Consider the following 23,844-nt stretch of genomic DNA (forward strand, 5'->3'; position numbering starts at 1 on the left):
CAGCAAGCTATTATTAAGCAGCTCCTGGTCAGCGCCACGGCGCTACATTCCTCCCTGTCCTGTGTAAACCACTCCTCACATACTTTGGGTGCCGTCTTCATTTGTGAGGAAAAGCAAACAAGTGCAGAGTTGGTTGGTTGGCCTGGTTTAACCGTGACCAACGTGCCCAGTGCAAGCGTGTTCACTTGGCTCCAGTATACGCAGTGGCGGCAAAAAGAGGAGGAGACACAAAACAAGAGCAACGACAGGTTTGAATTCCAAGTGTATTGAAAATATTGTGTTTTATTTTCAGAGTACGGTTAAAGATGGGAGGGGGACATTTGGAGCCTCCCTGGTGCAGATCTCGGCGCTCTGGGAAAAGGGACTTGTTAAGCATGGCTCGTGGTAATTGTCAGGCTTGGTTAAGTGCTTTGTAATTCATTTAGGATTCCACACAGCAGCACCTGGGAGTTCAGTGTGTGTGTGTGTTGTTGTTTTTTTTTTCGTTCTAATTTGCCACAATGCAAGAATGGGTGGAAACTTGTTTGGCACGATTGACGCCAGTATTCTGCCAGTTACTCAACCTTTAAATCAGGCGACAGGATGTTGCATGACTCATCCTTGACCTAGTCTGACCGTAATTAAAGGTTGTCATGCCACTGTTTGCCTAAATTAAATGCTCGTGAGAATAAAAAGATTGTTCCTTCGTGGGCCTCGGCCTGTAAACACGGAGCTCAGTCAACAAGCGCGCTGTGGCTTCAGCTGACGGGATAAAGAGGAGATCAGGAATAGATGCATCTCATAAGGCATTAGGTTGTATCCTGACTCTGAACAAAATACAAGTGCTCTAATTTTTCTACTATTTTTGTTTTTGTTACAAAGAAATAGAGATCTGTCTGGGGTTGCAAAGTTCCTGGAATTTTCAGAGCTGGAAACTTTGCGTGGGAAATAATGAGAACATTATGACCAGGCAGGAATGTGTCTGGAATTAACAGGGATAAACTGGAATTTGCAAGCTGCACGTCATGTAAAAATTACATTTGGAATAAACAAAACTGACTTATTAACATTTATGTAGAACTTCTACTGATGCCACAAACTTGCAATTGAGCACAAGCACATCCAGTTACATATATTTCCATACTGTGAAGTTTAAGAAGCAAATGTGTTTATCCCGGAGATGACAAGCTTGTAATTCAGATATGTTAAATGTGAGCCAACATGCACCTTAACGTTGACAATAAAAAGGTTGAAAATAGTTTTGAAAAATTCCAATTGGTCTTTGTGCATGTTTTTCATAAGGACGAGCAAGAATGGCATATTTGTATATGACAAAGGTTATAAAACTGTATCCGCTAGCTCCAAAAATTTTGCTTTGATCCCAAATTGTAATATCTCCTTAATTCCCCAAGCTGTACTTCCCATGTAAAGTTTCTGCGAAATTTCCAGGAAAACCAAACAAGAAAACTTCTATTTGAAACCCCAGATCTGCCAAATATCAGGATGCAGAGATAAACAGTTTCACTTTACAGCAATCTTTTTGTCAATATGGAACAAAATAAATAAATACATAAACAAGATAATACCAGCATTCCACACACCAGAATCCAAGAAACAAACACTGATGCACCAAAAAAACAAAAAAAACAAAAAATAAAATAGACGAATTTCGCAACAAGACGACCTTGGAAACATCTAAAGAGGAAACCAGATGCTGCCACGCGAGAGAACCACCACCCACAAAACCCCAACCTACATTGACACCTGGCCACAGTTCCATCGAACACACTCGTACCGCACACAGCTCGTGCCACCAGGAAGTCACCGACCCACCACGACGGCACCACAAACAAACACAGCGCCACCATCTGGCTGGAGCCGTCGCACGCCTGGCTGCTACATCCAGCGCCCGCTCACACCTCCGGGGGAGGGGCTAGAAAGACAGGGGAGCGAGCAAGTTTTGGGGTTTTAAAAAAATGAAAGGAAAGGTTTCGAGAGGGAGGCGAAGCCGCCGTGCCGCGAAGGTCGACCCTCCAGGTGGTTTTTGGCAACACTCGGCGCTCTCTTGGCACGATGGGAAGCAAAAGCGGAGCAAACCTTTGCTCGGGGTTTTAAGTACAACAGTGTCGTTTTCTCTCCCGACAAAGTGGCAGTTTTTCATTTCTCTGATAAATTCCTCCAATATCATTCTAACATTTTTTGGGGCACGACGACCGCCGCTGGCTGCAGCGTGTCTTGTCTGTTTCTTCTTGACATTTATATATATTTATGCATTTTGGTTTGGAGAAAACAGGGTGCCACACAGTGTGACTCGGTTTTCAAACAGTTTTGGCTTAAGATTTGTCTGCCATCGTGTCGTTACAGCTCAACGCAAAACACCGGAGCTGCGGAAAGTGCGTAATGTAAAAACGAAAAAAAGTCGCCCCGCTGCTTCCAGTCGTGAAATCACGTCGCCGCCTGTTGTCGTCGTCGTTGTTCTTTTTTATTTGATTTGCGTCTGCGCACAACTTGGACACGCGATATAAAACAATTGGCTACATGACCTCTGCATGACGTAACGCGCACACAAAACGATGGAGGATGAACTGATCTTTTTTTTTATGTCGATAAACGCTTCAACACTACGGGACATCTTTGCAAGCGCTCGATGAGTCTCACTGGTCGATGAGAAGGTCAAGAGCTTAGAAAAATGTGTTCCGTGTCGGGTCTCCAACAACTTTTTTCTTTCTTTTTTTTTTTAGTTTACAGCTACGAAAAAAACACAACATGAAAAAAAAAAAAAAAAACAAGCAAAAAAAAAAAAGAAATGCGGTCGAGGCCTCCATAAAGCTGACGTTGTATTCTCAGAGGATGAGAAATGTATCGCTGTCGAAGGACTGGTGAAGCTTTATACTCTTCTTCTTCTCCTCCTCCTGGGTTCCTTTGTCTCACAGATGAGCCCGACTCTCCGCCCCCCCCCAAGGTCTCAACTAGCCACTGCGGTGGCTCCCGTCGCCGGTGCGCTGTATCCGGGCCTCCACCGCCTCGTGGGAGACCCGCTTGCGGTCCTTGGCCAGGCCCAGGCAGCACATGAGGTCGATGAAGCAGGTGGTGAGGTTCAACTTGCAGCCAAACTCGCTGGTGGCGTAGTCGAAGGGGAAGGAGTGGTGGTAGTTGTGGAATCCTTCACCTGCACACAAGAGGGAGGAGTTGAGCGTGTTTTTTTCCCCCAAGGTTCAACATCACAAACCATTCTCAGATCTTTAGAAGTTTCTAGAAATCTACAGAAATGAGCATTTAGCCCTGTGTTTGTTCACAGCTCTCTATCAAAAGGTTTTTATGCAGCTCAGTTGTGAGGAACCATGCAGCCTGCTCACCAATCGCCAGTTGCTTTTCCATTAGTTTTTCCGCAAATGTGGTGCGCAAAACACGAAATAAAAGCGATATTTCCACAAAGTTACAATTGTGATTTGCAGGTGTTTCCATTGAATGGTGTAAAGCACATAACACCGCAATATACCTCTATATCGAGACAGCTGAAAAACCACCTGATGAGAGCGTCAAAACCTTTTCGCCATATCTGACAGGTTTTTCCAAGTTTAGGTGTTTCTATGACCAATTTTTATTTGCAATATTTAGGTTTTGCACCATTCTAGGGCTGATTGAAACGCAGCTGCTGATGGCTTCACCCACCTGTGATCCTGCTCTAATCACGATTCTGAGCCAAAACAACTCCAGAAAATGCAAGGCTCTTTCTCTGCTTTCATTCAACTTGCTTCAATCGCACTTCCCTCTTCTCCGTACAACCAACGGCATCTTTCAACGGCAGCACACTTTTCCATCCAATTAGCTCTGTGCTAAAATTGTGCATTGTAGCACTCTGTCTGAAGAGCGGAGCGAGCGAAAGAAGAAGAGAAGATCTCCTCTCATGTCTGCAGCGAGTGTTGGAGACTCTGATTATTTATAGAAATCCGGTGCCAAACATGAGATCTTTCATTTATCTCAGTAGTGGCCCTGGTTCACTCAGAGTGCTGCAGAAATGTCAACCTGTGTTTAAAAAAAGAGATGGATGGATGACATTTAAATGTGTGTGTGTGTGTGTGTGTGTGTGTGTGCCTGTGGTCGCGTGCATGTGTGCGCACGCACTTCCGCCCTGCTCATATATAAGAGGCAGAAGTCAAATGGAGCCATAAATCACAGCAAAATGAATCAGTCTGTTGATGGCCACGCCCCCTTCTCTAATAAAACACATTAAACACAAGTCTGCACTGGAGCTACATGTTAATGTTTGTTTGTGTGTGTGTGTGTGTGTGTGTGTGTGTGTGTGTGTGCATGCATGCATGCATGCATTCTATTATTACAAAAATGTGGGACACTAATGGCAAATAAATGGATGAGTTGCGTTTGTATCACATAACAGCAGCTTTATAGCTTCCTGGTTTCCATGTCACTGTGTCCCGACCACATTGCTATTCTCCCCTCTATGTGATGAATGGGCTCATTTATCACGTTACTAGAAAATTGCCGAGCACCGCAGACACATTTTCCAGAACCCAGGGTTGGCGCCTGATCATTTTCCAATTTACTGGAATGAAAGATTGCTCTTAGTTTTGTCGCAGTGGTGTTCAGTGCAAGTTCTTCTCACAACTGAATTGAAAAAAACAAAAAAACCACACATCAAATCTTTCCCATCGTCACAGCTCGCAAGTTCCCATCGGCTCAGGCCGAGGTGTTTTTTTTCCTTCTGAATGAAGACTCGCACTCCCTCGCAATGAACACTAGGGGCGCCGTGTGCATTTCTTTTTTACCGACATCCGGTGAGAAATGCGAGTGCAAACAGGGCGTGACCCAGGCCGGCCTGCGCCCGCTCAGGTGGCCACCACTGGCTCTGTTCTGGTGGCGGCCGAGGCCAAACCACAGTGACACAGTTTGAAGTGCACAGTCGTCGTCGCCATGGTTACCGCGGTCACACTTGCGCAGCGTTCAAGCGCAGCGTGTTTACTATCCACCCTGCTACCGATCCCTGTGAACGGACAACAAAACCCGCCGGTCTTGGCCATTGAACAGTGTCGCTTTGTTGTAGTTGTACAATATGCGGCTGGCAGACAAACAGACAGACGGTCACATTGTCTGCGGTGTCGAGCCCAGCGACGCATCTCCTTCACACAATGTCAGAAATGCAGGCGCCGTCTCTGAGGAAGACAGCTGATACTGGGCGGACAGCAGTGCGGCCGCGTGAGCCACCATCCACTCTGTCCCGTGAACCTATTGTGTGGCTGCACAAGAAGGTTGTGGGTTCGATTCTCCCTTGTCTGCATGGAGTTTGCACGACTCGACCAGTTGTACCTGAGGCTGGTTGGGCAACTGTATGTGTGTGTGTGGTGTGTCTTTCTGTGTGGCATAGCCACCTACCTTCACCACCAGACAACTGGTCATGGAAACATCTGAACCTGGTTTTCCAGACGTATCCATATGGAGGTGTATCGCAAGAGTGTCATGGAAACACTTCTGTCGCATCTACACGTCAGCGGACATGACGTACGGGGTCATGTGACCAGTTCACGCAAAATAAATCTGATTTCCAAGAAACGATATACAAGATATGTTGTACCTCCATTCTCCTCAAAGTGGGGTCCCGCTGGACGAGACTTTACTAGAATTGCGGCTTATACGGTTGACGCCATTCAATGGAAACGCCTGCAAATTGCAATTGTACTTTGTTGAAATTTTAGAATTGTCTCTTTTGTGTAAAACTGTAACGGAAACGCAGCCAGTGAGTGGTGATGGAAAAAGGATCGACAGATTTATGACAAAGTAAATCTTTAGCAACCTTCATCGGAACTATTAACTTTGGACAGGATGGACATGTTACACAAAGCCTCCACAAAATGGATGGATGGATGGATGGATGGATGGATGGATGGATGGATGGAACATATTGAGTACAATCTGGTGCTGCTGATTGGACCATCCGCCCTCACACCTGAGCTCGATAGCATTTGAGTGTCTCTGCGTACATGTGCACCGAAGCAACGAGATGCAGATTGGAAATCAGTCCGCATGCAACCTTGCGAGCAGAATCTCAGGCGCACGGCGAAGCAGAAGTTGGCGCCGACGCCTCTGAAAGTAATGACGCACTGGCCGTCCAAAAAACCCAAAGAAAAGCAGAAGTGGCTCATTAGCAAGGAAACAGCTGCCAACGCGTGAAGTGGCAATGACGACGCCGAGGTGCTTGTGAACGTTTCAGTGGAATCGAGAGCCAATAAAAACGCGAGGAGAAGACGCCACCCGATGGATGCATGTTTCTGCACGCACGTGTTAAAAACATCCCGCCAGAGAGATTCCACTGCTGCGTTCCTGTCTGCCACTTATTATCTGCTGTCGCAAAGAAGATAAAAGTCGTGCAGAAATCACACGCAAAAGATCAAACGTCAAAAAAAAAAAAAAACACCTCCGTTTGCTGCAAACACGCTAACAGCGAAGCAAAAGCTCAGTTTTCAGCGTTCGCAAGTGGACCAAAGGTCAAAGGGCACAGACCAGGCTAATCCTGAGACTGAAATACCTGCGTGCACGCGACCGGAATCATATCGCGCATTCAACGGAGCTGCACAGTGACAACAATCCTTATCACAACAACTGTTACGTGCGTGTTACGTGTTGTGTTTCCATACCGATGGCGCTGAAGGTGACAAACTTGTTCTCCCGGGGGTTGATGGTCTGATCGTACGGCCTGTTGCCCCACATGTGCGCGGCGCTGTTGACCAGCCAGGTGGCGTTGAGCACCAGCGTGTACCTCAGCAGCGCCGGGACGAAGTAGGCCACCCACAGGGACTCCCCCCACAGGTAACAAGGCACGGAAATGGGGACGAAGAAGCACATGAGCAGCACAGACAGCTTGTAGTACCTGACGGTAAGAGGAGAGAAAGGCGCCGTCAGGAGTCAGAACAAACACCCGGGACTGCTGCAGCGCCACCTTTCACCCACATGACACCTGTTCTTTTTTTTTTTAACAGCAACCGCTCGCCTGTTCAACCTGAATGACTCACACAGTCTGAACATCAGAAAGCTCGAGGCTTCTTTGTGTGTATGTTTGCTCATCATTTCAGGTGAGGTAACGTTGCAAAGTCTTGCCAAAGAAGTAACGTTTGTGTTTGACACGGCTGCAGCGCTGGAGAATCTTCTCCTAGACAAGCTTGAAGCCCTTTAAACAAGCAGATGACTGCATTACTATTTAAAACGTCTCTGCATGTCTTTGTACTTTTTGGAATCCTTATCTTCAATCTTAAATTACAACATTTGTTTTTAGATATTTTGAGTGCACAAGTGGATTCCAAGTGATGTGATGCTCCAAGTCCTGCTGAGTGTGTTTAAACTTTAAAGGTTGCACACTATGGCTCTTTTCAAATCTTCATTTATTTTGCGGTATATTTTTTGGATGCAAATGGAGTAACGTTGCATAACAAATTATCCAAAAGGTTCTCTAGATGGGAATAAAACAGTATATATTTAGCCAACTGTTTACAGCCTCCCACACAACGCGTATAATTTTAGCTTCCTGCAAAAATTGATGCTCTGTTGGACCGCCAACATGTTCTGAAGGAGAAAAAAAAAAGGTGGTCCCACAGGGCGGAGACAGCACCTGGCCAGGTGTGTCTTAGCAAACCAACTAAAGGCATCAGCGTCTCTTTTAAGATTTCACAAAGGGATGATTTCCAGGAGGTGTTTTTAGCATGCAAACTTAGAAAAAGGACGAGATGATCCTGATCACTGGCAGTAGGGCTATGCAATTAATCGATTTTAAATCCAATTCAAATGTATTAGTCAAGACGATGTTAAAAAAAAAGAAGAGGAAAATATTAAAATTAATTTTCCTCTTGCATGCTTCCGGGCAGTGTGCCTTTATTTTACAAAATGCAAAAGTTTTGCACTTTATTTATTCATCGTTGTTCAAGATGATAGAAAAGCCTTTTATTTTGAAAGTGGATGTTTGGTGAAAGACAGTTAAGGTGGTCACTTGATTCACATGGAGATTAATTTGTTTTTGGTTCTCAAGTTTGCACTTTATTCCCAAATGAGGGAACTTCATCTTTGTTTATGAAGAACCGCTAGAAGAACAGTGTCTATCAGTTGCACTACATTCCCATTAAGAAAATTTGTTTGCTATTTTTCTTTATAAATAAAGATAAACTATTTGAAATCATATATGTCATTGGTTTTTTTGTAGTGTTACCAAAAAAAATCAAAATCGAAATTGAAAATTGAGTTTTCAGCAAAAACAAAAATCAGGATTTTGTTTTTGTCCAAAATCGCCCAGCCCTCACTGGCAGCCTGCACTCGCTTATAAGAAAACATTCTAAAGTGAATGTTGCACCTTATGGGACCTTTAATGTCCCAAATAAACCCAGAACAATGACACACACACACACACACACACACACACACATTGTAAAAACATTGTGACTCTGACCTCGTACCAGCAGCGTGAGTCACACTATAACTGTAACATGTAACATTAGAATACAATGGGACACCTTCACCGCTGCTGACTTCAGACCACTTACTTTCTCTGGAACATAACCACTTTGTCGGCCAGCAGGTCCTTGAGCTCCAGCTTTCGTCCCCTCTCGATGACTTCCGGGTGTTTGCGCACTAGCAGCCAGCCGATGTGGGCGAAGAAGAAGCCCCGCGTGGCGTTGTGAGGGTCACCGTTTGTCTCCGAGTACTTGTGGTGCACCCTGTGATCCCGGGCCCACTCGTAGATATCATTCTGTGGACCGAGGAGGAGACGGATGCCACACGGTACTTAGCGCTGGCCACCAAAACGGCAATTACCGCAGTAAGTGTGCGTCTGTGCGGGCGGTTACCTGAAATGCCATGGAGTTAGCGACGCCGAGGAAGATCCTCAGAGGTAGCGAGGCCTTGTAGGATCTGTGGCTCCACAGGCGGTGAGCTCCTGCCGTGATTCCCAAAGCACTTATCACAAAACAAAGCACAGCTGTGGAGAGAAAAGAGTCGACAACGAGAAAATTAGCTAATGCCTTCGACACCTGGCATTTATTGTTGCACATTGGTGAGCCTGGTAAAGTGACACTACAGCTCCCATGTTTTCTACCCAAATTCACTCTGGAACACAGCGAAGCAGCGTTACACAACTACACCAAAATCAAAAAAAAAGATCAATGAAAATATCTGATTCAGCTGATAAACGCTGGGTTTTTCCCTTCCTGCCAAAACTGATGCTCTGTTTAACTTCTCATGTTGAGAAGGCAACAAAAAACAAGGTGACCAGGACAAGTATTAGTGCTTTTTGTGACATCACAAAGGGCATATTTCTAGTACCAAGGGGTTTTAATACAAACTTTCTGTAAGATGGAACCAACACAAGAAGTAAAGATGGTAAGAATACATTGCTTAAGGGAGTTTTGCATCATGTGGAACAGTGATGTAATTTATGAAATCAAGATGTAAATGTTTATAAGACATGAACTAATTAAAAAAATAAATAAATCAAAACAGCGGTCAACATTGATCTGGAACTTGCCTACACATCACTTTTACTTGTTCAATCGGCCCAGTTTACAATCCGCTACTTTCAGAATAGAAGCAACAGAAAAAGAAAAAAAACAACAACAATGGGGCTCGTCAAACGGACTCTAGGCGCTCTGATTACGTAACGGCACGTGATGACACTGATGACGATGATGACGATGATGACGATTGTGAGGATGAATCTATTGAGATCACTGCTCATTGAACTACAAAGCGACTCAGACTGTGATCGGTAATGGCAAACAATCCCTTTATCGCGGCGTGGAAACCGTGACATCGGATCTCATCTCTGTCTGTCTGTCTGTCTGTCTTCCTGTCTGTTTGTCTTCCTGCCTGTCTGTCTGTCTGTCTGTCTGTCTGTCACACCACAACACCCTGGAACCAGGAGCCTCGCTCTCACACATATATTCTTATACCAAACACCAGGTGGAAGCCGGCATCATCTCTCTGTAGGCTGTAAATAGTAAAATGTAAATGGAGGGGCGGGCGGGAAAAATAAATAATAATAAAACACACACACACACACACACACACACACACACACACACACACACACACACACACACAATCGATCGACGTGTTGCAGAGACACGGTTAACAGGTAGCAGGAGGACTCGTGCGTGTACTCACACCAGAGCAAGGTCAGGGGGGCTGCGGAAGGGACGAGGAGCATGGCGTACGCGGCACTTAGATGCAACAGAGTCATCAGGATGACATTTTTCCACACGATGATCCGGGGAGGCCGGGGGCCCCCCTGCTCTTTGTATGTGGCGTCGAACACGTCCTCCGTGGTGGCCTCCGTGCCTGGGCTGCTGCTGCTGCTGCTGTTGGACCTGTGATGTTGCTGCGACGCCACCGCCTCCGTCATCGTGGCAGCGGTTTGTTGATGCTCTTGGATGGGGGAGAAGAACAGATAAATATATGCCAATAACGACGGGGGCCAAGCAGCCGCGGTTACGGATGGTGATGCGCCCGTGTCTGTGCCATACGCACATACGTTCAATAGCTCCAGCGCCCGCGGTGAATATTTATTTATTTATTTTTCTCCCCTTGTGCTAGCAGGCTAGGATAGCAGCACGGCTCTGCCGAGGAGGGAGGGGGGGGGGGGGGAGGACGACGACGATGGTAATGTAACGATGATGCTGAGTTATATCACACACACCAAATGCTGCGCTCTAACCAAAACCGACATAACACCTGTACGGAGGAGAGGAACTACAGGAGCAAAAGGAGAGCAAACTCACCGAATCGACGCCCGAGTGCGAAATGTTGCACGGGGTGAAGGTGGACACCTCAACCAAAAACTACAGTCACCGAGACGACGGGGGTGAGAGAGAGGAAGGGAGATAGAGAGAGGGAGGGAGAGAGGAAAAGAGAGGGAGTGATAGTCGGACTCCGCAGCGGACGAATCAATATGAGCCGGAGCTCGGTGGCGCGGCGGACCAATCAGCGGCCGGATGCCGCCTGAAGCACGAGGTCTGATTGGCTGCTGCTTTATCTGCTGTTCACCTTTTATTCGTCTCACTTGACAGATGTACGTTTACCTCCCCTGGAGAGCAGCTGTTGCTGTCTAGACACGCACTGATTTAAATGCATTCACGCCGCTATTCGCAGTGTGGGAAGAGCGTTAACACACATACAAGAGGTGTAGGGGGAAAGAAAACATTCAAACAAGTACAAACGGGTTCCTGGCAGACGGCAAACAGAGAAACCCTCCCACTCCGGACAGAGGAACACAGACACACGTCACGGTTGATTTAAACCCGATGTGAAGAACACGGAATAGTTGAAAGAAAGAATTCTGCTGCACTAAAGTGTTTCGTCCTTATGATGTGACGAATTTCGAATTGTATACATCAAACAGTTTTATGTGCATTTTTTTCTGTTAGCTAAAAAAAAAAAAAAATATGAGGTTGCATAGGAAAATGTATTTTGAAGGAAGAGGCATTGCCTTTTATTATTATTATTATTATTATTATTATCAATATTTTACAGATGCACACGGTTCACCTTCTTGGCGAAAACAGACCATTTGCCGCCATCTAGCGGAAGATGTGGGCAGCACAAGGAATAGACGCTGCTCTCTGGAAAAGAGCAGCGAACCAATTTCACAGTGAGGTCTCCGGGCGCTATCGGCTAAAACTGTCGTCCGCACTCGGGCAAATGTATGCCACGCAACAACAAAAAAAATGACCCTCGTTCCATCTGCAGCATCCCAGTGACGTCATCAGCAAGCGCCTTTTATTTACTTCTGGTCCAGTGAGCGGCTGCCCCGGTTCCTCCGCAATGGAAGTCAACAGGGACGAGGCGGAGCGGTGCATCGACATCGCCACGGCGGCGCTGGCCGGCGACCAGCCGGACAAGGCGCAGAGGTTCCTGGAGAAGGCGCAGAGACTCTTCCCGACGGATAAAGCAAAGGGTGAGTTGAAGGAGCCCAGCTAAAATGGCCGAATAGAGAGAGGGGCGCTGCCTGCGGCTTACGGGGGTGGGTAGCGCAGCAGCATCATCAGCATCACCTGCATCCCGGATGAGAGCTGCGGTGCGTGTAGCCGCGGCCTTCGGTAGCGCCGCAGCCCGAGCTCGTCCCATCTGCTGGCCCTGCCGTCTCAAACTCACTAATGTACCGATGTGCTATAAGTGAAAGACGGATCGGAGTGTTCTTGTTGTTGTGATGCTGCGCATTCTGTAACACTGGCTGGTCATGAGTGTGATATGACAAGAATGCTTCGCTTTTGATTTGTAGGACTAAAAGCCCAGGAACGGAGCACACGTTGCTCATTGAATAGCTGCTTTTCTTACATAAACATCTGTTTAACGCCTTGCTTTGGATGGCTGCATCTGTTTGACTAATGCATGTCGTTTTGACATTTTAGTAGACTTCTGGGACTTTGGCACATGAGGCAAAATCTAAAATGTACAATGAATGTACAATAACACAGAAAGAAACACACAAAGTCAAAAACAGAAAATCCCCCCTCTGACTGACATCTCTCGCATAAGAAAAAAAAAAACCTGTATCAATCAATATAGATTGATTCATTTGTTCATTTATTGATGGGCAACTCAAAAATTCACATCTCCAGAATTTCTACTTTTTTGTGGAGGGTATTTTTTCAAGGGAAAGATGATAATTTAGAAATACACAGACCGACTCAGGAAATTACATTCATATATATATATATATATATATGTATATATATATATATATATATATATATATATATATATATATATATATATATATATATATATATATATATATACATATATATATATATATATATATATATATATATTTATATATATATATATATATATATATATATATGTATATATATATATGTATATATACATATATATATACATATATATATGTATATATATGTATATATATATATATATATATATATATATATATATATACATATGTTTGTATGTATGTATGTACACACACAGTTGTATGAATAATATATCAAAATTATCAAAATCAAAATTATCAAATCAATACTATCAAAATTGTAATGTTAATAAACAACAATCTATTATATCTAGCACTGCTGGAGCTAATAGCGAGGAATGGGTTCACGCCTCAACAAGAGGGACCCCCAGACTTCAGTGGTGACCAGGGGCCCCGACAGCGGCAGACTAACAGCAACGGCCCCAGACCTGAAGCCAAGCCCTCAGACAGTTCCAAACCCTACACAGCAGATCAGATGGAAGCTGTGAGGAGGTGAGGCAGGCTGAGAATCCTGTTGATGTGGAAGATTAGTTGGACCAAGCAGCTGCTTTGTCACTAACGAGGTCTTATCCGTGCAGGGTAAAACAGTGTAAAGACTTCTATGAAATTCTCGGGGTGCAGACGGACGCCTCAGAGGACGAACTCAAACGATCCTACAGGAAGCTGGCTTTGAAGTTCCATCCGGACAAGAATCACGCTCCAGGCGCCACGGATGCATTTAAAGGTGAGGTTAACTGGTAAACGACAAAGATGAAAGTGTAGATCAACTGGAGTGTCAAATGTCAAAGTATTTTTCTTTGCCAACAGCTATTGGCAATGCGTACGCTGTTCTGAGCAACGCCAGCAAAAGGCGACAGTACGACCAGTGTGGTGACGAGAGGACGAACCCGTCCAGACAAAGACCAGAAAATGGGAACTTTGAGCCCGATATTTCCCCAGAGGATCTCTTCAACATGTTCTTCGGTGGAGGCTACCCGTCGAGTAGGTGTCTCTGTGTTTTGCTTTGTGACCGCCAACACGAGCGTGACCTGCCCCGATAACGCGTGTCACCTTGACGCAGGCACCGCCAACGCCTACAATGAGGGGAGGATGCGTTACCAAAGACGAGAGAGGAGGGAGCGGCCGCGGGATGTAAGTCGTCTGCTCACCTCTTGGCGGACAGCAGAGGGAGACATTGAGTTGCTTTTGAGATTTTCTTTTTTTTGTTCTGAGAATTTTGTACTGAGTCGCTGAACTTTTTAGTTTGTTTGTTTGTTTGTTTTGCAGGGGGGGCTGGCTCTCTTTGTGCAGGTCATGCCAATACTCATCCTGGTCATTGTGTCAGCGCTCAGTCAGATCATGGTCAACAACCCCCCCTACAGTCTCAGCTACAGGCCGTGAGTCTTGCTTCTCAGTTTTGAAGTCTGTCCACAGTTACCGCCTGTTTCTTTCGATTAATATTCCATAATATGTCCGAGTGTTGTAGTACTGGAGATTGACCTTGGTCTCCAGACCACTTTTTAAGGGTCTGGTCTGATCTCGGGACTCTGAGGCATTTTTACTTGGTTCTGTCTCGGTCTCGGACTGGATGGACTTGGGATTTTTGATGGCGATCGGTCAAGACTCGGCCAACACTGCAGTGACAGATAATAACAGAAAAGAATCCAGCTGCTGTTGTGTTACGCTCTCTTTGTGACACCCAGAGTGAGACCCTGCCCCCTTAATCTTTAATTTTTTAATTTCATGAAGCAAAGTTGTTTTTTTGAAAATGGTTCAAAATAGTTGGCAAAGCAGCAAAATGTTAAAGAAAATAATTAAAATCTACCTTGCTGAAAAGAGATGTTGCTGTTCGATTTAGAAGCAAACTTGAATTTAAAAAAGATACTGGTCTATTTTGTTTTTTTTGTTGTTATTTTTCTTTGATTTATACAGTCTTGGTCTGGTCTCGATCTCGATACTCTCTAGTCTTGATAATGTCTTGGCCTTGGTTGGAGCTGTCTTGACCACAGTACTAATATATCATAATCTGTTTGTGCATTATGGATCACAAAACTTTATTACAATGTCACATATTGGTTATTATCATCGCATCATGTATTGTATCGCATGAGATCAGTTCACTAAGCATTTTAAATCTACACTACAAATATCAATGCACCTCTCTCTGTGTTTCCTTCTTTGAAACTTCTGTGGCTTCTGGCCCACATGTGACCCGTTCAGCCTCAAGTCACACCAGCCGAGCTGTCTGCCATGTCATCCGTCTGTCAGTTGTCGCCGTCACGCTCACATGATTCCGTCGCTGCCAGTCTCACTCCTGTATCTCCGCGCAGGTCAGCGGGTTACACGCAGAAGAGGCTCACGGAGAACCTGAAAGTGCCATATTACGTGGGGGAGCACTTCTCCAAGGAGTTCACTGGGGTGATCCTGAGGAACCTGGAGAAGACAGTGGAGGACGACTACATCTCCAGCCTCCGTAACAACTGCTGGAAAGAAAAGCAGCAAAGTATGCAGAGTTTCAAATCCGTTTTAATCAGTTTTCGGGGTGACAGTTAAAGACTGACTGTGTCTTCACTGTGGTGTCCTGCCTTGCTTCTTGCAGAGGAGGGCATGCTGTACCGAGCTCGCTATTTTGGAGATGGCGATCTGTACCAGAGGGCCCAGCGAGCTCGCACGCCGAGCTGCGTCAAGCTGTCTGAGATCACGGCTTCGCTAAACGGATGAGGCTGCTGCGGCCAAAGCAAGTTTTCCTGCGACTAAACCCGTCCAGCTGACGGTTTTGTTTGCAATACTTGAGCATCATATTTGACTGAATGTCTTGTTTTTTCGTGTGTTTTCTTCCAGGTTTGCTGAGTCAACATAAAACATCACTGGCTGTAAATAGAAGAGCTTTAACAATGTGAAGATTTAAGGATGACTCATCGAGCAACACAAACAAACCAGCAGCGACCTGCATCGAACTGACTGGCTGAGCCAAACTGCAACTCTGGAATATGAAGTGAAAATCCGACCTTGTTAATATAATGACATATAGAGAGAAAGCCAATTATAATAGCTTGCCTTCCTCATAACATAGCGGGGCTTGGAGAATCTTCAGGTCCCAGTTTTTACCCGGAGCCATCAAACTGACCAATGGTCAGTTCATGTTTTGTTTTGTTTTGTTTTGTTTTTTGAGGGAGGCCGCTGTTTTTAAAAAAAAAAACAAAAAAAAACAGAAGTAGTGGTTAGATATAGAGACATGGATGTTAATCATTTTCTAGTCGTGTTGGCACCACAGTGAATGCTTCCCGTTTCTTTGCTGCAGTCAAATCGGCGGAGGAGGTTCCTTTGACAAAGTGTTTGTGGACTTCACTTCAGATGCACCTTCTGAAACTATGCAGGAGAAACGCGAAACCTCCGATAAACACACACTTACACACACACACACACACACACACACACACACACGCTCTCTCTTTCTCCTCTGACTTACACTTGAAACACCGAAACTGTGTGTGTGTGTGTGTGTGTGTGTGTGTGTCTGTGTGTGTGTGTCTGTGTGTGTGCATGCGCGTAATTTAGATGAAGGAAACATCCCTTTACACTTGACCTCCGTTGTTGTCATAGCCGTTAGAACTTTAAGTGTTCCCTCAATGTTCTTCACAGTATAAGCCAATAGAGCTGCAGACGTGCCTACCCAATACGGGACCTCAGTAGTTTCTAGTTGCAGAGCATTAATGTACCTAATGAACATTGTCTGTTTGAAAATCAATGTCACTATTTTTTTTTTAAGTTTATATTGTGCTATATGTTTGTTTGTTTTTATATTTCTTTGAGATCATGTCAATTATTTGCTCTTACAACCCCAAACAAATCTTGCACACTTGCTTTTCCCATCTTGTTTTTAACTCCAATAGATTTCAAATAAAAACTTGATGCTGAGATGTCGCGCTGTCCAGTGACGTGCTCGCAGCGAGCAGAACGAGCAGAGACAATGCGGAGATGAAAAGTTCAGTCAGCGCTTTGCTGGCGTGTGTGTGGAGGCAGCCGCCTGGCCCAGCGAGACCAGGAACTAAAAACACGGCTTTGTGCTTGCTCACATTTTCGGGGGGGGGGACTGGTGTGTGCAACATGTGCAACGCAAGCAGTGCCGCATTCTTCCGCCGCAAATGTTCTCAGCTGTTTTTGGCACATGTCACATCTCGGCTTGCTGCGTTTCGTTTGGTTCTTTGCATGTTTTTTTTGGTTTGTTTGTTTTGTTTTTTGTTCCTGAATGTTCTTCAAGACGAGCCTGTCAGCTCGTCATGCAAAACACACCATCCCCTATTTGAAGTATTTCTCTCTTGCAACAATCAAGATACTTCACCATTTTTACCTTTATGGTTAAACCACCTAAATTGTGGTTCCCCTTTCAGTGTTTCTGTATGGAAAGACTGGGGGAAAAATGAGTTGGGCACACACAAGGACTCTTTAAAAAAATAATTTATTTTTCAGTCATATAAGTAGAAAAAAAAGTGCAATGATATGAGCATTTGAATGTCAAATAAATAATGTGGGAAGCAGGACGCGTCTATGCCAAAACCACAAGAAATGACCTTTTGTTAATCAGAAGCTGTGGCTCACACGTCGACTGCACAAGGCCTTTTTTGCTTGTTAATCCATGCAGTCACTCTGGTCCCTCATGGTTTGCTTGGTGTACAGTTCACTCAAAAGTACATTACAATTCATGTATGTGTATATATATATATATATATATATATATATATATATATACATATATATATATATATATAAAGGAAAGGAAAGAAAGTAATGGTTTTTGAGTTACTATAGCTAGCTGCCGTTGTGTGGTTTCAACAGAAACTGTTGGGTACGTGCAAAACGCCAGTGGAGCAGATGTTGTCACATATGATGGTTACATATGAAAATCTGACTGTCGGGCTGGAGTGACTCTTCTTTCACTCCCTCGTACCATAAGACTTCAGCTCCCTTACAGTGGGAGCAATGGGCTACGTCATCACATACATCCGCTCCGGTGCAGAAGGCTCTACATACAGTACACACCATGGTATAGCGATAAGGCCCTTCAGTGAGCTTAACAACTGCATTTTTTTTTTTTTTTGAAAAACCGCAGACAAAACAGCGTGGAGGCTCTCAGCACTCCTCAATGAGCAGCTCCTCAGAGCAGTAGAGCTTTTTCTTGATGACTCGGAAGCCGGTGCTGAGCTTGATGGCTTGTCTCACCACCGGCGTGGAGGGAGACTTAGGGCTGAAAAGTCCTTGGATTTTGGGCCAGAGGCCGCCAGACTCCAGCCTCAGCACCAGGGTGAGCTGAAAGGTGGGGACGAGGTAGGGGTCCACGGATAGCTGGGCCACGCTCTCGCAGGTGGGCCCCTGCTCCACGCACAGGTCGATGAGGGCCCCCCGCAGGCCACACGGTTCGCTGGCCGCCAGGTGCAGCAGCTCCTGCCCGATGTGCTCCAGGAGCTTCTCTGGGATGAGCAGTTTGGCGCAGCGCAGGGCGCAGTCCGAGTCTTTGGCCTCTTTCAGGCTTCCTGCGATCAGGTCAACCACCTCCTTGAGGATGGTCTCCTCCATGGGGTCGTAGAAGAGGTCATCACTGGAGGGCGACAGCTCGCAACAGACGTCTGAACCTGTGATAGGACACGAAATAATAATAATGATTAAAAGAAAAATTAGCAATTGGTTAAAAACCGCACATGCCGAGTGAACCAGGGGGAGGATTCCATTCATCCCTCTAAAGCAGATTGTTTTTCTTGCAGCTCAGCTTACCTGAGTCCGAGAGGTCACTCCTGCTGCCATTGTTGGAGCCCGACTCGATGCTGCCGGTGCTCGCCGGGGAGCTGAAGTCGGCCAGCCTTTGCACAAGTTTGCTCCAGGACAGCCTCCTGGGACTGGCGTCCACCGGAGAGGGGGGCAGGCTGCTCGCGTCCGTGGGTGCAGAGAGAATAGGCATGGCTTGTTTGTCCGCTTTGCAGCATTCAACAGGATCAGCTGCTCTCTGATGGTCAGCTGTTTGTTCATAGAGGGGAGCGGACAAAAAGAAAAAGAAAAAGAGGATAAGCTTTCAAACGTGCATGTTCAAGTTGAAGCTGTGGCCACATGAAAAATTGACATTTTTAAAAGATAACTTAGCAAGCAAGTTTGCAAAAGACACTGCATTGTTCTTTTCTGCTGCTGTTAAAATACCAAAAAATACCAGCAATAGAAATAAAGCAATACTTACAACTAACACGATGAGGTCCACTGCCAGAATCCGCGAGCAATTCTTTGTTTCCAAGACAATTTCTTTTGACACTTTATGTCAGTTATTGTTTGCGCAAACCTCCGACGACAGTTGCCGAGGCGTCCTGTCTCTGTCGCCAGCTGCCAGGCTATGCGGCTTGGTCTCGCAACAAAGCTTATATAGGGGATCCGTTTGGCCACGCCCACCCTCCCCGCTCGGCCAATCGAAAAGGGAGGCACGCCATCTGCTCCGTATCTTGCCTGGTAACATGCCAGCGGAGAAGGGAGACAAACAGTGGGAGGAAGGGGAGGGGGGGGAGGGAGGAAGGCTGGTGATGAATAGCAGCCTCCAGTCCTATGGAAATGTACAGGCACTTGGTCGGTTCTGCAGGGATCATGTTGCACACCTTGTTTTTGTCCAACAACAATCCATAAAGCTTTTGCTCAGGGCTCGGCTTGTGCCTTTGTGCCTTTGTGCTGAGAGTCAGTGACAGCAGCAGCAGCAGCAGCAGATTGGTGGCACTGCAAGGAGAGCTCCTGCCGGCTCAGTGTTGCAATGAACATTACGTCATCTGTTTTGCCCAAGCATTACATCAGAATTTTTTATCTGCACACTCACACACAGGGAGATGCAAGCACCAGTGCATCGGCGCAAGCGGTTGCATGTCAGAACTCCGAGCTTCTGATGGCAGACAGATAAAACCAATGCAACAACAGCACTAATGATAAAACAAAATGCAAAACAGGAGGACATGAGGTCAGTGTAGGGCATCTGCTGGGATGCTGTGGCCAGGTATACGTTTCAATTTGGTGCACCATGCTCTTCAGGGTGACAGGAATATACAACAAGGGATGTTTGGTTTGGGTTTTGCGTTCTATCTGTTGAGGCAAATTTTCTAAATTTTGGTATTCGTATTTATGCACAAAACAAAATGTCAAAGGGCCGCAATCAGAAACTCAACTGTTAAAGGTCCAGTACATGAGATTTTCTATACAGTCCCAGCTGTGATGTCAGGGAAGAACCAAAATACAGGTTGTTGCTTCGCACATGTAACTGCACAGCATGTCATAGTATTGTAATTACAAATGCCTCTTGCTAAGCAAATAAAAATGCAATACTTTATTATTTCATGTGCTTTATCTCAGTAAATCTATCATGAATTGAATTATAAATGTGACTGATTGAGAAAAAACAAGACCCAAGTTTATGGATTAATGTATCACTTGGTCACCGAATATTAAATAGATGAGGAAGTATGAATTAATGCAAGTTTTAATAAATTCTTTAAGAAGAGAATGTTGTTGTTTTGCCAATAACCACATAAAGTGAGTAGCTCATGTGCCAGCATTTGACAAAGTCTGAAAACATATGTTCAGTGCTGTCATGTAACCAAAGGCCCAGTGTCTAAAATGTTATATTCAGAATGCATTTTGTAAACATTGTTGATATTATCCCTGTTTTTTGATGCCCTATTTGGTGACAATACATATGAGGTGGCGCACTATGCCTTCAATGACAGTCATTATGTACATACTTATTATTAAAATGGAAAGTTTATCTGAACTAAAACCACACATGTACTTTCTATTCGACAAGACTTGGCAAGTAGAAAATTCTGTGAAATGTTTGGCCTGAAAATCATTGCAGAGAGTTGTGAAATCCTAGTTTTGCAAAAAAGCACATCCAAATAGCAGCAATACAGCAATAAAAGAGCCATAAAGTGGGAGGCCGAGTGTCCTACTGTACATGACACACTGAGTGTTTTCTCTGAGGAAAGTTTTTGGACAGCAGCCAGACATGAACAGCACCACACCACGTGAGAGGGACAGCCTGTACAATGGGGAGGAACTGAAACACGTAAACACGTGCAGGCGCGGCATGTTCTGAGAAAGGGACGTCTTGAGGGAACAAAGACGTAATGAAAAAACAAAACAACACTTGAGTTCTTTTCTTTTGCTGCAAATGTAAACTGCAGAAAAACTCAAAACTGACTGGAATCATACTCGAGGAACTCGTACAGTGAATTTCCTTGAAAGCACAGGCTGGAAGAAACCTCTGGACTTGTGAAAACTCTGCGAGTCCAAGGTGGAGGCGTGTCTTGTATTATCCAGGGACGTCCTAAGACATGTACGCCCACAGCAGAACAGAACGTTCTGTATGTTCCCGTCCCACTCCATCAAAAGAGGCTTGTTCTCTGACCAAAACACCCAAGATTTGCATGTTTCCTCAGTGTCAACATGGCAGATAAGCAAACCCAGAACGTTTTACGACCCAACAGGTCCGTTTAGAGAACACGCTTGGCATCTTGTGCACAAAATAAAGAGCTCATTAGCTGTGTGAACTAGGTTAGGTCAAGACACGCTGTTGCACACAAACAAACAAACAGCAAATGACCCAAGGAATGTCCAAGCTGGATTTTATTCACAGACTGACTCTTTTGTTTTGCTTTAAGTGTTGTTGAAACCAGCAGCGGCCAGGACCACAGAGACAAACAGTGTCAGATTAGGAAGGCAGCAGGTTTGAAGAATTGGGTTACACAGCTGTTGAGCACAACCTTTGGGTATTTTATTACATGAGCTAAGATGTGACTTCCTTCAATACTGACGGCAAGGGTTGACTGCAAAAACAACTTTATTGGCCTAAAAGGTACAAAGTTCTGTATTTTACATAACTAAGAAAATTAAAAATAAGAACATTTTCAGTTGAAAGCCAGGCTGTTTTTTGATGATGTTCAGAGGAGGGAAAAAATAAGACTAGTCGTCAAAACCTGTCTTCAAAATAAGATTTTAGAATAATATCTCAAATGATATCTTCATGCAATAATGAACACTTTAAATATGTCATATTTTATAGATTTGAATAAACCCAGAAAGTATTTATATAAATTATGAACTGTATTCATACAAATAATAAAACAGTCCTCTCCATTTCTCTGACAGATGAATCTTAATTCATGATGGTGTGAATCCCAGCAGCTGTTCGATTGGTTTGTATCTCCACTCGTCTGCCTCCAGCTCCTCCACCAGGCTGGCCAGCTTCTCCATGCGAGAAACTTGTTGATCTGAAAAGGGCGTCCATTTGTTAGTTGTCAGGCAATTCGAGCACATTCTGAAAAACACAGATCGCGGCTTACCGTGTTTGACCTGTTTGAGCGTGGAGGCAACTTGGTAGCTGAAAACGGACTCACATAAAAACCTGTCGGAACCATCTGAAAAGAGGAAAAGGAGAAGTTAGCGGCTGTTGGAGATTTGTTGGGCTGTGTTCACACCAAATCTAATGCTGGGATAAAAAATACACAAAAGATTTTGCATTTATTTTCAATGAGTGACAACATTCAACAGACTCTATCCCAGGTATCCACTGTTAATGGTAAAGCCTCTTTTCTAATGTCACATCTTTTTTTTATACCTGTTGTGATGTCAGAGCTAAATCAGTAAGTCATGAACAAGCCTACGGTCTGGACCGCTGTTGACACTGTTGTCAATTATGTAATGAAAAATACACAACCATACTGTATTATTGCTGAGCTTATGCAACTAAATACACAAACGCATTTGTTATCTTATTTCATGCAAACACAGATTGGGCCTTCATTTAGGAATAGGTATTAGTAAATAGAGGAAACAGGAAGGCAAGTTTGCCCATTGCTTAGCATTCTGTAACAATGACTTCATGTTATACCAGTACACAAATTATGAAAATGTGTATTTTTCTTTGATAGCATCCATGTTTTAATGACTCAGAATGGACGACAGATATACTTGGGACATGCCTCATCTTAACATTGCCTGGATTTTATATTTTTCTAAGTCTAATGTTACTAAATATATTGAGTCAATGGTCAGTTGAAAAACAACAGTGTAAGAATAAGAAAAATAATCTCATTATCGTGATCATTGACATTCCTATGCAATCAAGTGTCTCTAGTTAGTTAAGATATTTTTACTTTCTGGCACAAAGGCACGCTTATGCATTTCGTGGCATATTCAAGAGCACTATATTGTTTACATTTTTGGGGCTTTTTAAAAGTATCTCTAATGTAATGCTGTTGTGGCACAAAGCAATGCTGCACCATGTCATTCAACCAAATAAGCGGCTTGATGGTTTCTGTAGCTTTTTGGGTTTGCATTTCTCGTGACAGATTTAAAATCCAATGTGCCCAATAGCCAAGCCAGGGACTCGCTTTGACCACCGTGTTGCCTTTAAGCGCATGCATTGTTTTATTTTTTTTACCTTCCATCATTTCCCCGGCGCCTTTGGGGTACGTGTACAGCACCTTCCTAGGAGGGATGAGCTCTGAGGCGCTGAACCCAGAACCAGTGACCGAGCTGCCGCTCACACCTCCCGCCGAGGACGAGGACGAAGACGCTGCCATTACCTCGACAAACTGGAAAACACATAAACAAACCACAGAGACATTTTGATACTTGACCCAACAGCAACAGCGTTTGCAGCTGCCCTCAAACCTAACCGAGGTGGAGGAAACTCACTCAAGTTGGTATCCAAAGCAAATCGGCAATACGGGGAATATGTGTAGCTTATAACATATAACTTATATAAAAACTTAGCCTTCCTACAACTAGCTTGTAGGTGGCTAGACAAGCAAGCTAACGTCCAACAGACACCAAAATAACCCACTTACTCACATGGTCAACGTAACAAGACCCAGCAATAAAATAAGCATTCTGATAACATACCTTGACAATGATCTTCCCGTAAAGATTTAAATCCTTTGAAATTTTGAAAAAACTATTCTGTTGTTTGTTTGGGCGTTCTGTTACGTGGTTACGACAGAGACATCGGTTTACGGCTAAAGCGTCCCAATCCCTACAGTCAACTTCAAACGAATGCAGATGGATCCTTCCCGCCTCCGTGTCGTGCCTAGTCCATTCGCATG

General features: G+C 44.6%; 4 protein-coding genes across 7 annotated transcripts; 1 reads left to right on the top strand and 3 right to left on the bottom strand.

Moving 5' to 3' along the window:
- Window positions 1-249: 249 nt before the first annotated feature.
- On the bottom strand, window positions 250-11,236 carry scd (stearoyl-CoA desaturase (delta-9-desaturase)). Its single transcript, XM_076028167.1, has 7 exons — window positions 11,148-11,236; window positions 10,752-11,111; window positions 10,138-10,398; window positions 8,823-8,953; window positions 8,520-8,725; window positions 6,630-6,862; window positions 250-3,148 (listed from the first exon to the last, which is right to left on the bottom strand). Exons 3-7 carry the CDS (start codon window positions 10,373-10,375, stop codon window positions 2,949-2,951), a joined length of 1,008 nt encoding a protein of 335 aa, XP_075884282.1. The 5' UTR covers window positions 10,376-10,398; window positions 10,752-11,111; window positions 11,148-11,236; the 3' UTR covers window positions 250-2,948.
- Window positions 11,237-11,524: 288 nt separating this feature from the next.
- Window positions 11,525-15,493, top strand: dnajb12b (DnaJ heat shock protein family (Hsp40) member B12b). The gene is made up of 8 exons (XM_076028168.1): window positions 11,525-11,926; window positions 13,060-13,237; window positions 13,324-13,469; window positions 13,553-13,726; window positions 13,806-13,876; window positions 14,012-14,121; window positions 15,055-15,227; window positions 15,324-15,493. Exons 1-8 carry the CDS (start codon window positions 11,794-11,796, stop codon window positions 15,443-15,445), a joined length of 1,107 nt encoding a protein of 368 aa, XP_075884283.1. The 5' UTR covers window positions 11,525-11,793; the 3' UTR covers window positions 15,446-15,493.
- A 1,671-nt stretch (window positions 15,494-17,164) lies between these two features.
- On the bottom strand, window positions 17,165-19,107 carry ddit4 (DNA-damage-inducible transcript 4). Its single transcript, XM_076028169.1, has 3 exons — window positions 18,948-19,107; window positions 18,494-18,733; window positions 17,165-18,354 (listed from the first exon to the last, which is right to left on the bottom strand). The coding sequence occupies exons 2-3, from the start codon at window positions 18,675-18,677 to the stop codon at window positions 17,855-17,857; spliced, it is 684 nt and encodes a 227-aa protein (XP_075884284.1). The 5' UTR covers window positions 18,678-18,733; window positions 18,948-19,107; the 3' UTR covers window positions 17,165-17,854.
- Window positions 19,108-21,337: 2,230 nt separating this feature from the next.
- anapc16 (anaphase promoting complex subunit 16) lies at window positions 21,338-23,790 on the bottom strand. 4 transcript variants are annotated; one of them, XM_076028171.1, is made up of 4 exons: window positions 23,645-23,790; window positions 23,181-23,334; window positions 22,081-22,155; window positions 21,338-22,008 (listed from the first exon to the last, which is right to left on the bottom strand). In XM_076028171.1, exons 2-4 carry the CDS (start codon window positions 23,320-23,322, stop codon window positions 21,899-21,901), a joined length of 327 nt encoding a protein of 108 aa, XP_075884286.1. In that variant the 5' UTR covers window positions 23,323-23,334; window positions 23,645-23,790; the 3' UTR covers window positions 21,338-21,898. The 4 variants fall into 4 exon arrangements, with proteins under 4 accessions (XP_075884286.1, XP_075884289.1, XP_075884288.1 ...); XM_076028174.1 differs by lacking the exon at window positions 23,645-23,790 and adding an exon at window positions 23,512-23,623 and having other exon boundaries at window positions 23,181-23,325; XM_076028173.1 differs by lacking the exon at window positions 23,645-23,790 and adding an exon at window positions 23,525-23,549.
- Window positions 23,791-23,844: the final 54 nt, after the last annotated feature.

The sequence above is a fragment of the Nelusetta ayraudi genome, unplaced genomic scaffold (genome assembly GCF_046127955.1).
Source record: "Nelusetta ayraudi isolate G7.1 ecotype Tasmania unplaced genomic scaffold, CSIRO-AGI_Nayr_v1 ptg000022l, whole genome shotgun sequence".
Taxonomy (NCBI): Eukaryota; Metazoa; Chordata; class Actinopteri; order Tetraodontiformes; family Monacanthidae; genus Nelusetta; species Nelusetta ayraudi.

Excerpts from the sequence above, each read along its gene's own strand:
- scd (XM_076028167.1), bottom strand. The coding sequence starts at position 10,375 with ATGACGGAGGCGGTGGCGTCGCAGCAACATCACAGGTCCAACAGCAGC. Across the intron at positions 8,726-8,822 it reads CTAACTCCATGGCATTTCAG|AATGATATCTACGAGTGGGC; the intron begins GTAACCGCCCGC and ends CTCGGTCCACAG. Across the intron at positions 6,863-8,519 it reads GTGGTTATGTTCCAGAGAAA|GTACTACAAGCTGTCTGTGC; the intron begins GTAAGTGGTCTG and ends TCTTACCGTCAG.
- dnajb12b (XM_076028168.1), top strand. The coding sequence starts at position 11,794 with ATGGAAGTCAACAGGGACGAGGCGGAGCGGTGCATCGACATCGCCACG. Across the intron at positions 13,470-13,552 it reads CGCCACGGATGCATTTAAAG|CTATTGGCAATGCGTACGCT; the intron begins GTGAGGTTAACT and ends CTTTGCCAACAG. Across the intron at positions 14,122-15,054 it reads TACAGTCTCAGCTACAGGCC|GTCAGCGGGTTACACGCAGA; the intron begins GTGAGTCTTGCT and ends ATCTCCGCGCAG.
- ddit4 (XM_076028169.1), bottom strand. The coding sequence starts at position 18,677 with ATGCCTATTCTCTCTGCACCCACGGACGCGAGCAGCCTGCCCCCCTCT. Across the intron at positions 18,355-18,493 it reads GAGTGACCTCTCGGACTCAG|GTTCAGACGTCTGTTGCGAG; the intron begins GTAAGCTGAGCT and ends GTCCTATCACAG.
- anapc16 (XM_076028171.1), bottom strand. The coding sequence starts at position 23,322 with ATGGCAGCGTCTTCGTCCTCGTCCTCGGCGGGAGGTGTGAGCGGCAGC. Across the intron at positions 22,156-23,180 it reads CGCCGGGGAAATGATGGAAG|ATGGTTCCGACAGGTTTTTA; the intron begins GTAAAAAAAATA and ends TCCTCTTTTCAG. Across the intron at positions 22,009-22,080 it reads GCTCAAACAGGTCAAACACG|ATCAACAAGTTTCTCGCATG; the intron begins GTAAGCCGCGAT and ends CGCCCTTTTCAG.